The 15,798-nt window shown below is 56.6% G+C and overlaps 1 protein-coding gene across 2 annotated transcripts; it reads left to right on the top strand.

The window, feature by feature from the left end:
- Window positions 1-30: 30 nt before the first annotated feature.
- On the top strand, window positions 31-10,295 carry STXBP2 (syntaxin binding protein 2). Of its 2 annotated transcripts, XM_074384717.1 has the most exons (20): window positions 78-137; window positions 1,738-1,889; window positions 2,005-2,054; window positions 2,298-2,379; window positions 3,038-3,114; window positions 3,404-3,482; window positions 3,572-3,675; window positions 4,340-4,488; window positions 4,667-4,751; window positions 4,836-4,966; window positions 5,056-5,163; window positions 5,415-5,472; window positions 5,636-5,701; window positions 5,813-5,893; window positions 6,545-6,683; window positions 7,126-7,235; window positions 8,360-8,455; window positions 9,360-9,445; window positions 9,551-9,708; window positions 10,148-10,295. In XM_074384717.1, exons 4-20 carry the CDS (start codon window positions 2,307-2,309, stop codon window positions 10,231-10,233), a joined length of 1,686 nt encoding a protein of 561 aa, XP_074240818.1. In that variant the 5' UTR covers window positions 78-137; window positions 1,738-1,889; window positions 2,005-2,054; window positions 2,298-2,306; the 3' UTR covers window positions 10,234-10,295. The 2 variants fall into 2 exon arrangements, with proteins under 2 accessions (XP_003938933.3, XP_074240818.1); XM_003938884.4 differs by lacking the exon at window positions 1,738-1,889 and having other exon boundaries at window positions 31-137.
- Window positions 10,296-15,798: the final 5,503 nt, after the last annotated feature.

Raw genomic sequence — 15,798 nt, 5'->3', positions numbered from 1 at the left:
GGGGCCAGGACCCGCGGGGCGGGGTCCGCGTGGGTGACGCTGGGGCCACGCCCCCACCTTGGGACAGACCCGGAAGCGGCGGCGGCGCCCCTCTGGGAAGATGGCGCCCTCGGGGCTGAAGGCGGTGGTGGGGGAAAGTGAGTGCCTCTCCGGGTCCGGGCTCTGGCGTCCCCTGGGAGGCGGGGGACGGGGGCACATGGGCTCTGGGACCCCGGGGTCGTGGCGTCTGGGAGTTCTGGGCCAGGCTGGGCGCCCCAGCAGCTGATCGTCGAGGGGGCGGGCGGGGACGGGGGCCCTAGCTGGACGTCCCTGCTCTCCGATGCCGGAGCGGAACAAAATTGGGAGACCGGACTCCGGGGATCCAAAGGGGACGGGTAGAGGGTGGCGTAGGCTGGGGCCCAGACTCCTCAGCCTCCTAGAGTACCTGCCGGGGGAGGAGGGTACAGCTGGATGCCCACACTCTAGGATCTCTTGAGCCGGACAAAGTTCAGGGATTGGATTCTTGGGACCCCCCCGCCCCCCCGGGACTCTGATCAGCGACCCCAGAGGCTATGAACGCTCAGGGGACGTGTCCAGGCCCCACAAGGGTGATGTAGGAGGCGCCTTCCTCCTTGCCCCATCCCCAGGAGCCTCTTGCAGCTGGAGAAGCCAGTCGTCCAGGCCTCACGGGCCCCAGTTCTTGGGGGAGGGGTGGAGGGCGTCTCCTTCTCCCCCCGGGGAGTTCCGGCCTCAGCTGCTCCTTCCGCCCTGGCCGCCCTGATAACAGTGGACATGACACAGTGGACGTGGCTGGGCGGGGCCACCCCGTTACTTCTCTCCTCTCCCTCCTCTAGGCAGGGCAATCTGTGGCTCAGATCCCCTTAATTCGGGGAGATTGGGAAAACAGTGATTCCATTTTACAGATGAGAAAACTGAGGCGGGAGGTGCTGGGATAGCCACAGCTAGGCATGCCTCAGAGCTGGGAACCAGGGGTCTTATATTTTAGACCAGGGTCAGGAGACTGGCTGAAACCAGTGAGGACAGCAGGAAAACTTGAGATAGTAGGTGGAGAAGCCCAGAGCCTAGTTCTAGAGGCAAATAGAGCTGTAGATGATCCTGGCTCTCCATTTTTCATTCATCTAAAACGTGTTATTGAGTGGCTACTTTTGCCCAGGCACTCTGCCATTTAGGCACTCAGGATGCTTAGGTGAGTTGCATGTCGCCTGAGAATCTGTTTCCCTGTCTGTGAATTGGGGATGACCCCAGAAGCCACCTCACAGAACTGGGGGGTAAAAATATGTGGTTCCCATGCAGTGTCTTATGTCTGTAATCCCGGCACTTTGGGAGGCTGAGGCGGGAGGACTGCTCGAGGCTAAGCGTTTGAGACCAGCCTGGGCAACATAGCAAGACCTCATCTGTACAGAAATAAAAATAAATTAGCTGTGTGTGGTACACACACCTGTAGTCCCAGCTGCTCAGGAGGCTGAGGTGAGAGGATCGCTGGAGCCCAGGAATTGGAGGCTGCAGTGAGCTATGATCACACCACTGAACTTCAGCCTAGATCACAGAGTGAGACCTCCTCTATATAAAAAATAAATAAATAAATAAATAAATAAAATAAAGTAGGCTGGGCATGGTGGCTCGCGCCTTTAATCCCAGCCCTTTGGGAGGCCAAGGGGAACAGATCACGAGGTCAATAGATGGAGACCATCTGGCCAACATGGTGAAACCCCCTCTCTACTAAAATACAAAAATTAGCTGGGCATGGTGGTGTGCGCCTGTAGTCCCAGCTACTTGGGAGGCTGAGGCTTGAACCTGGGAGGTGGAGGTTACAGTGAGCCAAGATGGCACCACTTCACTCCAGCCTGGCACCTGGTGACACAGTGAGACTCTGTCTGAAAAAAAAAAAGGCAAGTAAAGTAAATGGGAATTAAGATGAGGGTTCAGCCCCAAGGCTGAGAAGACTTGGGGCAGTGGTGGGACCAGAGAACCAGCATTCTGACTCCTCCCCTCCCTTCCCTGCAGAAATTCTGAGCGGAGTTATTCGAAGTGTCAAGAAGGATGGGGAGTGGAAGGTATGGGCAAGGCAAATGCCTCGGTACCCAGAGGTAGCCCCTGATCAGGCCCATGGGGAACACGCTGAATGTGGAGACCCTGAGAACTGCCTGTCCACAGGGGTGGAGTTGGGTGAATGGGTCCTGGGTCCTCCTGCCCAGCCAGCCCTTGAAACTGCCCCTCCCACTGCCTTGGCTCCTCCTGGGGCCAGCTGTGGCCTCTTCCGCCTGCTTCTCCGTCCATCTGTCCATCCATCTGGACAGGTGCTTATCATGGATCACCCAAGCATGCGCATCTTGTCTTCCTGCTGCAAAATGTCAGACATCCTAGCTGAGGGCATCACCAGTGAGTAAACGCGTCCCCAGGGAGATGGGACCTGAGTGTGGGACGCCCTGAATGTGCCCTGTTCCCAGGGTGCAGCCCTGGAGTGTAGGATCCCCCCTAAATCGTCCAGAACTCCCAAGTATATAGCTCTCTGCTGCAGAGACAGCCCACATCATGAGACCAAGTACATTTCCTAAATGTTGCAAGCTGACCTCCGGAGCTCACGGATTTCAGACCTCCCCTGCAGGACTCCTCGGTTCCAGCCCCTTCCTGACTGTGCAGCCCCCGCCTGGAGCCCTGTGTGGGACTCCCAGGGTGGACTCTGGATGTGGGGCTCCAAGAATGCAGAGCCTTTGATGGGTGACCCTAGGAAGTGCCCCAGTCACTTTGCCATTGAGGGACAGGTGCTGAGGGAGCCTGTCCTCTGAGAACGTCAGTTTCCCTGTCTGTAAATTTGGGAACCCAGTTGGCTGCAGAACCCCCAGGTGTGCAGAACCCCAAGTGTACAGAAGCTTCCCGTGTGGCTCTTGGCTGGGTGACCCCCTAGGTGTGTTTCTCCTGCTATTGCCCCTAAGCATCCAATCCTCCTCCCCAAGACTCCAACTCCCCACACCTGAGACTCCCCACGTGGCCCTCCCTGGATGCCACCCACCCATGTCCCTTCCTCTGTTCTTCCCAGTTGTTGAAGACATCAACAAACGGCGGGAACCCATTCCCAGCCTGGAGGCCATTTATTTGCTGAGCCCCACAGAGAAGGTGCCTACATGAGTGAGCGCGTGTATATGCGTGCATGTGTGTATGTGTGAGTGCACGTGTGTACAGGTGTATGTGCGCACATGTGCATGTGTACATGTTTGTGCATCTGTATGCATGTGTCTGTGTGTGTGCACGTGTGCCCGTGTGGATGGTGTGCACGTGCACAGATGCACGACCCTGTCCATCCGTGTTTGTGTATGGTAGCAGATGGGCAGTGGCTGGGAGGCGGGGGCAGACGACGAGCATACGGGTGTAGGCTCAGGCCCAGAGAGTGACCCACCTTCCCCAGTCGGTTCAGGCCTTGATCGCAGACTTCCGGGGGACCCCGACCTTCACCTACAAAGCAGCCCATATCTTCTTCACTGACAGTGAGTCAGGGGAGCCCAGGGTGTCAGGGGCTGGGGCGAGGAGATGTGGGGGCTGCTCTGGCCTGATGCCCCCTCTTGCCTCACCCCAGCCTGCCCAGAGCCCCTGTTCAATGAGCTGGGTCGCTCTCGTCTGGCAAAAGTGGTGAAGACATTGAAGGAGATTCACCTTGCCTTCCTCCCCTACGAGTCCCAGGTACGTACGGCCCAGGCTCCTCCTGGGTAGGGAGTCGGGGTCTGTGACCAAATGTCCCCTGTTCCCTCAGAAACAGATACTGAGGCTGGGCGCTGTGGGAGGCCAGGGCAGGAGGATCACTTGGGGCCAGGAGTTTGAGACCAGCCTGGGTACAGAGCAAGACCCAGTCTTAAAAAAAAAAAAATTAGAAATTAACCAGGCATAGTGGTGTGCACCTGTAGTCCCAGCTACTCGGGAGGCTGGAGTGGGAGGATTGCTTGAGTGCGGGAGGTCAAGGCTGCAGTGAGCTATGATTTCACCACTGTGCTCCAGCCTGGGCGACAGAGCGAGATCCTGTCTCAAAAACAGATAAATGAAGTAAAATTTTTAAAAGGGGAGCTACCAATGAAGTCGAAGGAGCACTTGCCTTGAGTTCTGTCCCGCTGGGCCCCTGCAGGGGGCAGCACAGAGCGCACCACAGGGTTGTACAGCCAGCCTAAGGGACAGGGGCTGGGGTATTTATCCACTGACTTGCCAGTTCCTCCAGGCATTGGTTTGGGGTAACCTGGGGCCTGCCTACAAGTTGGCAGAGCAGGCTTCAGGGACCAGGTGGCGGCAGCGGGAATCGGGACAGGTGTGCACCTGCAGCGGCAACCCTGGCACATCTCTTCCCCTCCCCATCCAGGTGTTCTCCCTCGATGCCCCCCACAGTACCTACAACCTCTACTGCCCCTTCCGGGCAGGGGAGCGCACGCGGCAGCTCGAGGCGCTGGCCCAACAGATTGCCACACTGTGCGCCACACTGCAGGAGTACCCGGCCATCCGCTACCGCAAGTGGGGACCCCACCCCGCCCCACCCTGATGCCGTTTCCCCCACCTTGAACATGTGCAGCACCTAAGCTTTAACCTCTCTTTTGACCCGAGCCCTCACCCTGACCCCTGACTCCCACCTTCAACCCCATCCTTGACCCCATACCTGATGATGTCCCCCCGTGTCTGACCTCCCCACCAGGGGCCCAGAGGACACAGCCCAGTTGGCCCACGCCATCCTGGCCAAGCTGAACGCCTTCAAGGCAGACACTCCCAGTCTGGGCGAGGTGAAGGGGCGTGCTGGGGAGGTGAGGGGCAGCTCCAGCTGGCTTAGGGTCAGTGGCTCCTTCCTACCCCAACGCCTACCCCAGGGCCCAGAGAAAACCCGCTCGCAGCTGCTTATCATGGACCGGGCAGCCGACCCCGTCTCCCCACTGCTGCATGAACTCACATTCCAGGCCATGGCCTATGACCTGCTGGACATAGAGCAGGACACATACAGGTCTGCAGACTCGGAAGCCATCCCCACCCTTGCCACCCACCTGGTTCCCCGGTCAGCTCCCCTGACCCCCAGGCTCCCTCCCTCCCCAGATATGAGACCACTGGGCTGTGTGAGGCGCGGGAGAAGGCCGTCCTGCTGGATGAAGAGGATGACTTGTGGGCGGAGCTTCGCCACATGCACATCGCGGATGTGTCCAAGTGCGTGCATACGGGGACCGGGTCCCCCCTCCCCCTCTGTGGGCCTGGTCGTGGTGTTAGGATCCTTGGCTGCTGCCAGGCATTCAGCCCTTGTGAGCGCCTCTCAGCCTGACTCCAGACTGGCTTCCAATTTCACGCCACCTCCCCATGTGCCCCCTGAGTAGGCTTATCCATGGGCTGGTGCAGGGACGCAGGGTCCCTGGCTCTGGCTCTTCCCCCGCAACCTCACCCCTCCCCACCCTCATGGCCAGGAAGGTCACAGAGCTCCTGAAGACCTTCTGTGAGAGCAAGAGGCTGACCACAGACAAGGTAGGTGCAGACCCTAGGTAGGTGCACCACAGGTGCTGTTGGAGAAAAGCCCCTCCCCATGGGGACAGGGCCACAGTCGGGATTTCCAGCCTGGAGTGGGTCCCAAGTGGGCATGGCCTGGCCTCGCCCCCCAGTCCCTGCCGTCTTTCCCCTGCCTCTCCAGGCCAACATCAAAGACCTGTCCCACATCCTGAAAAAGATGCCGCAGTACCAGAAAGAGCTGAACAAGGTGTGCTCGGGTGGACAGGCAGCAGGGACACTTTGGCCCCTCAAGCCCAAGCTCTGTGTTCTGCCTTGACTCAGCCTTCGAACCCCCCTATTCCCACCCTGCACCTCGCAGTATTCTACACACCTGCATCTAGCGGACGATTGCATGAAGCACTTCAAGGGCTCAGTAGAGAAGCTGTGTAGCGTGGAGCAGGTGGGGCGGGGCCTGTGGGGGTGGGGCTTTGGGGAGGGGCCGAACTGTAGACCTGGGAGGCCTGGGGGAGGGGCAGGGCTTGTGGGGTGGTGGAGGGGCCTTGGAGAGAGGTGGGACCTGGAGGGGAAAGGGGGTTCTGGAGAGGAGAAGTGGTCCTAGGATGAGGGTGTGGCCTGTGCGTAGGTGGATAGGGCCCTGGAGAGGTGGGACCTGGGTGAGGAGCGGAGCCTTAGGTGGTCCCAGGAGAGGGGTGTGGCCTGTATCTAGGTGGGTGGGACTTTGGAGAGGTAGGCAGGACCTTGGACAGATGGGACCTGGGTGAGGGGTGGAGCCTTGGAGAAATAGGTGGGGCTTTGGAGAAGTGGGACCTGGGAAGGCAGAGCCTGGGGGTGCGGCGCGGGGAATCTCAGGATAGGGCTGTGGTCTGTGCGTAGGTGGGTGGGGCCTTGGAGAGGTGGGGCCTGGGTAAGGAGCAGGGCCCGTGGACAGACTGTCCCTGGACAGGGGTAGGACCTTGAGAGACCTGGTGCTGAGATGAGGTAGGACCCGAATGTCTTCTCGCCATGGATCCTGGGGACTTCCCTGGCCCGCCTCTCCTGTCCCATTCCCTGACACGTAGTGGCCGGTGGACGGCTGACCCTGTGCCCGCAGGACCTGGCCATGGGGTCCGACGCGGAGGGGGAGAAGATCAAGGACTCCATGAAGCTGATCGTGCCGGTGCTGCTGGACGCGGCGGTGCCTGCCTATGACAAGATCCGGGTCCTGTTGCTCTACATCCTCCTTCGGAATGGTGAGTGGGGGCTGCGGGGCGTCAGGACGCCCCCATTCGCCAGCATCTCCCACAGTCTTGGGAACCACCGAACCCCACAGCTCTCCCCGGGTCATTTCCAGTCACTGGGCTCACCAACCCCCACAGCTACCCTCTGGACCCAGGGACCCTCCTCCATTGGCTTGGGGATTCCTCCACTGAGGTGGGGGCCTCCTGCTGATGCAGACACCCCCACATCTGTGATTCCTACGGATGTGGGGCTCCCTCATCTCACCTAGAGGAGCCCCTCATCTACCCCCTCTAGGTTCCCCACTCTTGCTCACATTAGCCCAGGGTCTCAAGGCCCTCCTCACTGTAGGATTCGCCCATCCGAATCCTGGGCGCTCCTCAGCCCACCCCAAACTCCCCTAAACCCGGGAGCCCACTTGGCCACTGCCTCCACCCCACCCATCCCCGGTCCCAGGCGTGAGTGAGGAGAACCTGGCCAAGCTGATCCAGCATGCCAACGTGCAGGCACATAGCAGCCTCATCCGCAACCTGGAGCAGCTGGGAGGCACTGTCACCAACCCTGGGGTACGCCACAAGTGGGTGTAGGGGGACCCGGGTTGAGGGTGCGGGGCACAGCCGGGGCCCTGCCAGTCAAGAGGGCCGGTGGTACACAGGCGTGGCGTGGTTCCTGGGGGACCCAAAGCAGTGTGTCTGGTCTGGTCTGGGGCCCAGAGGATATGGGAGCCTTCCCCAATCCCAGCTCACAAGGTAGGCAGGGGGATGGCAAGGTGGGTGCTGCAGTCCAGGGCTGGTCTGAGTCCCAGAGGCAGGAAGTAGGGTCCCCAGCACAGGGGTGATGACACACTGTCTACCTGGGCTCCTGGGGTCTCTGAGGGCCCCCCCACACCCATCCAGCTCCCGCACACAGCCACTTCCTGTGCGTGCTTGACTCTCGGATGAGCCTCTCTTGTCTCTCTCTGGCCCTGTGTCCCCCCCTCCCCTGACCTGGCCTCTGCCACGGTGCCCCCACCCCGTCCCCATCTCTCCCCAAATCTCTCATCCATCTCACTGTGTGCTGTTTCTCCATGTCCATCTCTCTGCCTCTTATCTTCTCTCGATCTTCCCCTTTCTCCCCTCCCCGTCCGTGTCCTCCTTCTGTCCCCGTCTCCCTCTCCGTCTGTCCTACTTCATCTCTGGTTCCTCTCTTTACCTTCAGACTTTGTCCCACTGCCTCAGCTCTCTCCCTATCTCTGTCTCTCTCCTCCCCTTCTCCCCCCCCTCCTTCTCTCTCCCCCTCCTTTTCTCTCCCCCCTCCTTCTCTCTCCCCGCTCCTCTCTCTCCCATCTTTTCTCTCCCCGCTCCTCTCTCCCCCCTCCTTCTCTCTCCCCCCTCCTTCTCTCTCTCCCCCCTTTTCTCTCCCCCCTCCTTCTCTCTCTCCCCTTTCTCCCCCTCCTTCTCTCTCCCCCCTCCTTCTCTCTCTCCCCCTCCTTCTCTCCCCTCCAACTCTCTCTCTCTCTCTCTCTCTCTCTCTCTCTCTCCCCTCCCCACCTCTGATTCTCTCTCTTTGGCTCTCTCTCTCTGTCTCTCTGTTCCATTTCCCCATCTTTGCCTGCCATCCCTCACCCCACCAGCCACACAAGGCCCAGGCCCTTTGTGACCAGCCTCCTTCCCCTCAATGCCCGCCTCGGCCCTCCCTGCCCCACCTGTAGGGCTCAGGGGCCTCCAGCCGGCTGGAGCCGAGGGAGCGCATGGAGCCCACCTATCAGCTGTCCCGCTGGACCCCAGTCGTCAAGGACGTGATGGAGGTACTGGGTGGGCAGGTTGTGGGGGCCAGTTCTCTGCATCAGTTGGTGGCTCAGCCTCCCCCTGCCTGAGGCGCTAAGCCTCGGGGCTTAAGGGCAAATCCTCATTGCTGGCATTCCCTTGGCACCAATCTGCTCTGCTGAGGGGGGCACCGAGCCCACAGCTGAGGAATTGGGGCGACAGCAGGACCTGTGCTGGGGAGCCTCACTTCCTTCCCACCTGCCTCTGCTCTCTCTAGTCTGTTCCCCTGCCCCCCAGGAGCCCCCCAATCCCAGTCCTGGCCTTCCCAGATCACAGGGTAGCAACATCCAATGGGACTGGCTAGGGCCCGGCTTCCTGACTTCCTCCTTGTCCCTCTAAGAGCTCCGGCCCTTCCTTCTGCCAGAGACCTGGGCCGCCTTCTCCCCATGGACCTTGAAAACCTGGACTCCTGGGGCTCCGAGGGACTGAGGGCCCAGATTCTGGGGTCCAAAGGGCTAGGAGTGTTGACTGATGGTCTCCAAGGGCCAGGAGGTCCCCAAGGAATTATGGGTCTAGATTTCTGGGTCCCCAAGGAGTTATGGGACTAGATTTGTGGGTCCCCAGTGAGTTATGGGACTAGATTCCTGGGTTCCTCAGGAGTTATGGGTCTTGAATTCTGGGTCTCCAAGGAGTTATGGGAGTAGATTTGTGGATCCCCAGTGAGTTACAGGTTTAGATTTCTAGGTCCTCATGGAATTATGGGTCTAGAATTCTGGGTCCCCAATGCACTAGAGGCCTAGACTCCTGGGTACCCCAGGGGTAGGAGGTGCAGATGGTGGTTGGTGTCTGCTAGAATCTTGGCCCCTGAATACCCTGTGGGGGGCACTCCTGACCCTGGGCCTATCGCCTGGAGCTCCTCCCCTGACTCTCCCTCTTGGATGTCAGGACGCTGTGGAGGACCGGCTGGACAGGAAGCTGTGGCCCTTCGTATCCGACCCCACCCCTGCAGCCAGCTCCCAGGCCGCTGTCAGGTGAGGCCTGGGGCCACCCCTGCCCAGGCCCAGGTCCATGTTAGGTGGGTGGCCTGGCGGCGGTGAGGGTCTCCTGCCTGGACTTTCTGCCCCTGCCCCGCACAGTGCCCGCTTTGGTCACTGGCACAAGAACAAGGCCGGCGTAGAGGCCCGGGCGGGCCCCCGACTCATAGTGTACGTCATGGGCGGCGTGGCCATGTCGGAGATGCGGGCCGCCTATGAGGTCACCAGGGCCACCGAGGGCAAGTGGGAGGTGCTCATTGGTAAGTCATCAGGATGGGGACCCTGGGGCTCTGGGACCCTCAGGCTCTGGGGCTTGGGTTCCCAGGGGTTCGGGGGCTCTGGGGCTCAGGTTCCTGGGGGTTCAGGAGCTCTGGGGCTCAGGTTCCCAGAGGTTTGGGGGCTGTGGGGCTCAGATTCCCAGGGGTTCCCGGGGCTCTGGGGCATGGGTTCCCGGGAGTTTGGGGGCTCTGGGGCTTGGGTTCCTGGGGTTTCCCAGGGGTTCAGGGGCTCTGGCGCTCAGGTTCCCGGGGGCTGGCCTTGTATACTCAAGGCTTCCCGACTCGAGTCCTTGGCGTTAGGAGCCTGGTTTGCCGAGGGACAGGGACAGATCTGCCCCAGCTGGGACCGGGTGGGAGCCTGTCAAAGACTGAGGCAGCCCCCCCACCACAACAACACTCCCAAACCTCTGCTCCTGCCCAGGGTCCTCACACATCCTCACCCCAACCCGCTTCCTGGATGACCTGAAGATGCTGGACCAGAAGCTGGAGAACATTCCCCTGCCCTGACCCCTGGCCCGCCCCCTACCCCTCCATTTCCAGAGAAATAAAGTCTTCCCATCTTTCTGCCAGCCAGCACCCACCTCACTTTCTTTCCAAGGGAGCCCCTGGGAATTGTGCTGAGCCAGGCCTGTGCCCCAGGCCCCACCAACAGCTATTATCCTCTCAGAAGGAGAATTCACCTCCCCCTGCTCCTGAGGGCCTCAAGCCCTCATGGAGGTTAAGAACTTGGACACTGCCACTCGAGATGGCTCATGCCTGTAATCCCAGCACTTTGAGAGGCCAGTGCTGGTAGACCACTAAAGGTCAGGAGTTCGAGGCCAGCCTGGCCAACATGATGAAACCCCATCTCTTCAGATCTCATGAGACTTTGAAATTAGAAAAAAAAGAAACCCCATCTCTACTAAAAATACAAAACAACCAGGTGTGGCTGCAGGCACCTGTAATCTCAGCTACTTGGGAGGCTGAGGCAGGAGAATCGTTTGAACCCAGGAGGTGGACAGTGCAGTAAGCCAAGATCGCACCTCCACACTCCAGCCCGTGGGACAATGCGAGACTCCCTCTCAAAAGAAAAAACAAACCTGGACTCTCGTTTTGAGTATCAGCTTAAAGATTTTTCTAGCAGTGAGGCCCTGGCCAACGTACGGGGTTCCCCATGTAAAAACAGGGAGCCCGAAATAGCAGCTGCTTTGCAGAGGAGAGAACGGAGATAGCGCAGGAAGGCTGACAACGTGGAAGCGTGACAGCTCCACAGCTGCTGCTACTCCGTTTTCGCTGGAACTAGTTCATACTGTTACTAACAAGCAGAATGGACCCTGGAGCTCCAACCCCCCGAAACTGTCCCAAGGGGACCTGTAGGCTCACGATGCCAGGAGTTCTGTACTGCTTCTGGTGTATTCACGTGAAGCACACAACAAACTCCCTTGCTTTCTCCTCCCAGCCCCACCGGGCCCGGTCTCCCTCCTGATTGAGGTTACAGATCTATTTGAGAATTCAGGGAAATCTAAGGACACTCATCCCAGAAAAACTGCACACACAATTCACAGATGAGGGCTGAGGAAAATGCAACCCTTCTGATTCGGCAATTCCATGATGAGGATTTATCCGAATCTCCCACCAGGGCAGAGGTAGATGAGCAGAGTTGTGAAGGGGATGAGGTGTGGGGAAGAAAGTAGGTCGGCCGTGGACCCCTGGGGTCCGCCCGCCCTGGATATGCCTTGGCAGGGCCTCAGCAGGGACGTGTTTTAACTTACGGGAGGCACAGGGAGGGGGAGGGGGGCGATATAAATATTTAAAACTTAAGCTCAAGGTTGGGCATGATGGCTCGCACCTGCAACCCCAGCACTTTTGGAGGTTGAGGCGGGAGGATTGCTAGAGGCTAGGATTTTCAGGCCAGCCTGGGCCACATAGCAAGATCCTAAATAGACGTATTTTTGAGACAGGGTCTCACTCTATCATCCAGACTGGAGTGCAGTGGCACAATCTCAGCTCACTGCAACCTCTGCCTCCTGGGTTCAACCGATCCTCTTGCCTCAGTCTCCCAAGTAGCTGAGACTACAGGCGCATGTCACCACACCCATCTAATTTTTGTCTTTTTAGTAGAGACGCGTTTCACCATGTTGGCCAGGCTAGTCTTAATCACTTCACCTCGTGATCCGCCTCCCTCAACCTCCCGAAGTGTTGAAATTACAGGCGTGAGCCACTGCACCCGGCCAATACTCTTTGTAAAAAAAAATTTGAAAATGTAACCATGTCTAACTGGATAGTTACTTGACACAATAAATGATCTTTTCTAGATTAAGAAGAAAGAAAAACAAAAACATTTAAACTCGACTTCCTGGGAAGCTACAGTTTCGCTAGGGGACCGGCTTTGTGTAGGCACGCGCTGCGAGCGCGCCAGGGGGCGCTGCGGCGCAATTTCCCCGTTGCTTTCATCATCCGCATCTGTAACTGGAGATGCGGTGACCCTAATTAGAGACGACAGGGAAGTAGGTCAGGGGTCATTCCGTGGTTCTCAGCAGAGACAAAAGTCTGTTGCTTAAACCGCCTCTGCCTCTGCCCCTTACTTACACCCAGATGATGTAATTTTTCACACTAAAGGCAATTATTGTCTACAAATATTTGTGTACCTTTGTGGGCGGCGGCAGCTGACAATATCAGGCCCTAACAAGCATGAAATCAAACCCCCTCAGCAAGCGTTATGCAGATCATCAAAACTCCCCTGTGAGGATCGCTGGAGCCCTGGAATTCGAGGCTGCAGTGAGCTGTGATGGTGCCACTGCACTTCAGCCTGGGCGACAAAGCGAGACGTTGAGTTTAAAGAAAAACCTGCTTGTAATCCCAGCACTTTGGGAGGCCGAGGCAGGCGGATCATGAGGTCAAGAGATCGAGACCATCCTGGCTAAGATGGTGAAACCCCACCTCTACTGAAAATACAAAAGTTAGCTGGGTGTGGTGGTGTGCACCTGTAGTCCCCAGCTACTCGGGAGGCTGAGGCAGTAGAATCGCTTGAACCCAGGAGGTGGAGGTTGCAGTGAGCCGAGATGGTGCCATTGCACTCCAGCTTGGGATTTTGTCTCAAAACATAAATTAAAAATAAAATAATTAGCCAGATGTTGCAGCACTTGCTTTTGGTCCCAGTTGCTTGGAAGGCTGAGGTGGGAGGATTACTTGAGCCCAGGAGGTGGAGGCTGCACAGAATTATGATATTGGCACTGCACTCCAGCCTAGGCAACAGAGTGAGACCCTATCTCACTAAAAAAAAAAAAAAAAAAAAAAAAGTAGAGTAAAAAAGTTGTTAGCGGCCATCAATTATTTTGTTCATTTTTGAGATGGAGTTTTGCTCTTGTTGCCCAGGCTGGAGTATAGTGACACAATCTTGGCTCACTGCAACCTACACCCCCCGTGTTCAAGCAATTCTCCTGCCTCAGCCTCCCAAGAAGCTGGGACTACAAGCATGTGCCACCACGCTGGGCCAATTTTTGCATTTTTAGTAGAGAAAGGGTCTCACCATGTTGGCCAAGCCGGTCTTGAACTCCTGACCTCAAATGATCCACTTGCCTCTGCCTCCTACAATGCTGGGATTACAGGTGTGAGCCACCACCCCCAGCCATCAATTCTTGATTTAATAATCTCTTGAGGATTATGTCCAACGTTATCATTCCTTCCACCGGAATTAGCTATGGTTCTTCTGAAAACAAAACAAAACAAAAACAAAAAACAAAAAAACCCCACAACTTTCTTTTTCCCTCAGGAACTATTTGGTTTGTACAGAAAGTGACAACGTGATACACTGACTTCTGTATTCTTTGTGGAACGGCCTGAGGCAAATGGTAACGTGAACTCAGCAGAGGAGCCTGTGTGGCCACACTGGAAGCATATAGGAGGTACCCAGGAAGGACTGGCTGCCATAATAATCATTATCTAATTTATTATAGTAAAAGTAAATTTATGACTAATTATTATCATTCACGATTATGACTGCTGGGTAAGAACAATAGTGGTCTCATGTATATATGTGCATTACAGGGTGAGAGTTCTCCTTCCACCTGTAATCCCAGCACTTTAGGAGGCTGAGGTGGGTGGATCACCTGAGGTCAGGAGTTCGAGACCAGCCTGGCCAACATGGCAAAACTGTCTCTACTAAAAATACAAAAATTAGCCAGACGTGGTGGCGGGTGCCTGTAATTCCAGCTACTTGGGAGGCTGAGGTGGGAGAATTGCTTGAACCCAGGGGGCAGAGGTTGTAGTGAGCTGAGATCGCACCACTGCACTCCAGCCTGGGCAATACAGTGAGACTTCATCTCAAAATAAATTTATCAATAAAAAAATACATGAGAGGACCAGTGCAGTGGCTCATGCTGCTAATCCCCACACTCTAGGAGGCCTAGGTGAAATGATCATCTGAAGCTAGGAGTTTGAGGCCAGCCTGGGCAACATAGCAGGACCCCTGCCTCTACAAAAAATGTAGCTGCACCTGGTGGTGCATGCCTTTAGTCCCACCTACTTGGGAGGCTGAGGCAGGAGGATCACTTGAGTCCAGGAGGTGGAGGCTGCAGTGAGCTGTGATGGCACCAGTGCACTCCAGCATGGGCAACAGTGCAAGATCTTATCTCCAAAAAACACAAAGAACAAAAACACAAGTGTCCAGGGTAAATTAAAGCTGAGGCCTGGGCCAGGAGCAGTGGTGTTAGCGACCCTGGCAGAGAAGTTGGGGAAAAAGGAAGCAGTGTTGGAGACCTGCAGAGGAGCCTTTGTGGCCCCAGACAGGAAAAGGAGGTGATGGAACTCAATGAGCCAAGGAAATCTCATGGAAATAAGAAAGGTGCCAAAGAGAGGGCGTCCAGGGTGGGGTGGGGACCCAGACACGGAGGGGAGCTTCCCTTTAGTGTTTGTAAAGTTGCTCAAAAAACTTAAAACCAAGTTGGCCAACAGCTGCTGCCAAGAACATTGTGAAAAGGTCTCTGGGTGAGGAAACGGCCTGCGAGCGGGAAGGCTCCGATCTCACAGGGTGAGGAAGTGGCCTGAGAGCGGCGGAAGGCTCCGATCCCACTGGGTGGGGAAATGGCCTGTGAGCTGGGAGGCTCCGCTCTGCTGGGATCAGAGGTGACGCTCCAGGGCTGCGGTGGGCCGGCCAGAACAGGGAAGCCCTGACATGGAGGCTCCATTTTGGTTCTTTCATTCCCTTCCTTTTGTTTTTTTTTTAGACAGAGTTTCACTTTTTTGCCTAGGCTGGAGTGAAGGGGTGTGATCTCTGCTCACTGTAACCTCCAGCCCCTGGTTTCAAGTGATTCTCCTGCCTCAGTCTCCCAAATAGCTGGGATTACAGGCGCCCGCCACCACATCCAGCTATTTTTTGTATTTTTAGTAGAGATGGGGTTTCACCATGTTGACTAGGCTGGTCTCGAACTCCTGACCTCAGGAGATCCACCCACCTTGGCCTCCCAAAGTGTTAGGATTACAAGCATGAGCCATCGTGTCCACCCTCTTTTTTCTTTTCTTTTCTTTTTTTTTTTTTTTTTTTTTTTTTTTTTTTGAGGCAGAGTCTCACCCTGTCGCCTAAGATGGAGTGCAGTGGCACAATCTCAGCTCACTGCAGCCTCTGCCTCCTGGATTCAAGTGATTCTCCTGCCTCAGCCTCCCAAGCAGCTGGGTTTACAGGCAGGTGCCACCACATCCAGCTATTTTTTGTATTTTTAGCAGAGAGAGGCTTTTGCATGTTGCCTAGGTGAATCTCAAACTCCTAATCAAGCAGTCCACGCACCATCGGCCTCCTTCATTCCCTTCTGTGATGACTGTTTCTGTCTCTGTTGGAAGGTAGGAAAGTCCTGGATAAAAGAAGAGCAGGCTGGGCACAGTGGCTCACAACTGTAATCCTGGCACTTTAGGAGGCTGAGATGGGTGGATCTCCTGAGGTCAGGAGTTCGAGACCAGCCTGGTCAACATGGTGAAAGCTCATCTCTACTAAAAGTACAAAAAATAGCTCCAGCCTGGGTGGCAGAGTGAGACTCTGTCTCAGGAGAAAAAAAAAAAAAAAAAAAAAATGGCCAGGCGAGGTGGCTTACCACTTGTAAC

Source organism: Saimiri boliviensis, chromosome 14, assembly GCF_048565385.1.
Source record: "Saimiri boliviensis isolate mSaiBol1 chromosome 14, mSaiBol1.pri, whole genome shotgun sequence".
Classification (NCBI taxonomy): Eukaryota; Metazoa; Chordata; class Mammalia; order Primates; family Cebidae; genus Saimiri; species Saimiri boliviensis.
This window is presented reverse-complemented; position numbering and strand designations above follow the sequence as displayed.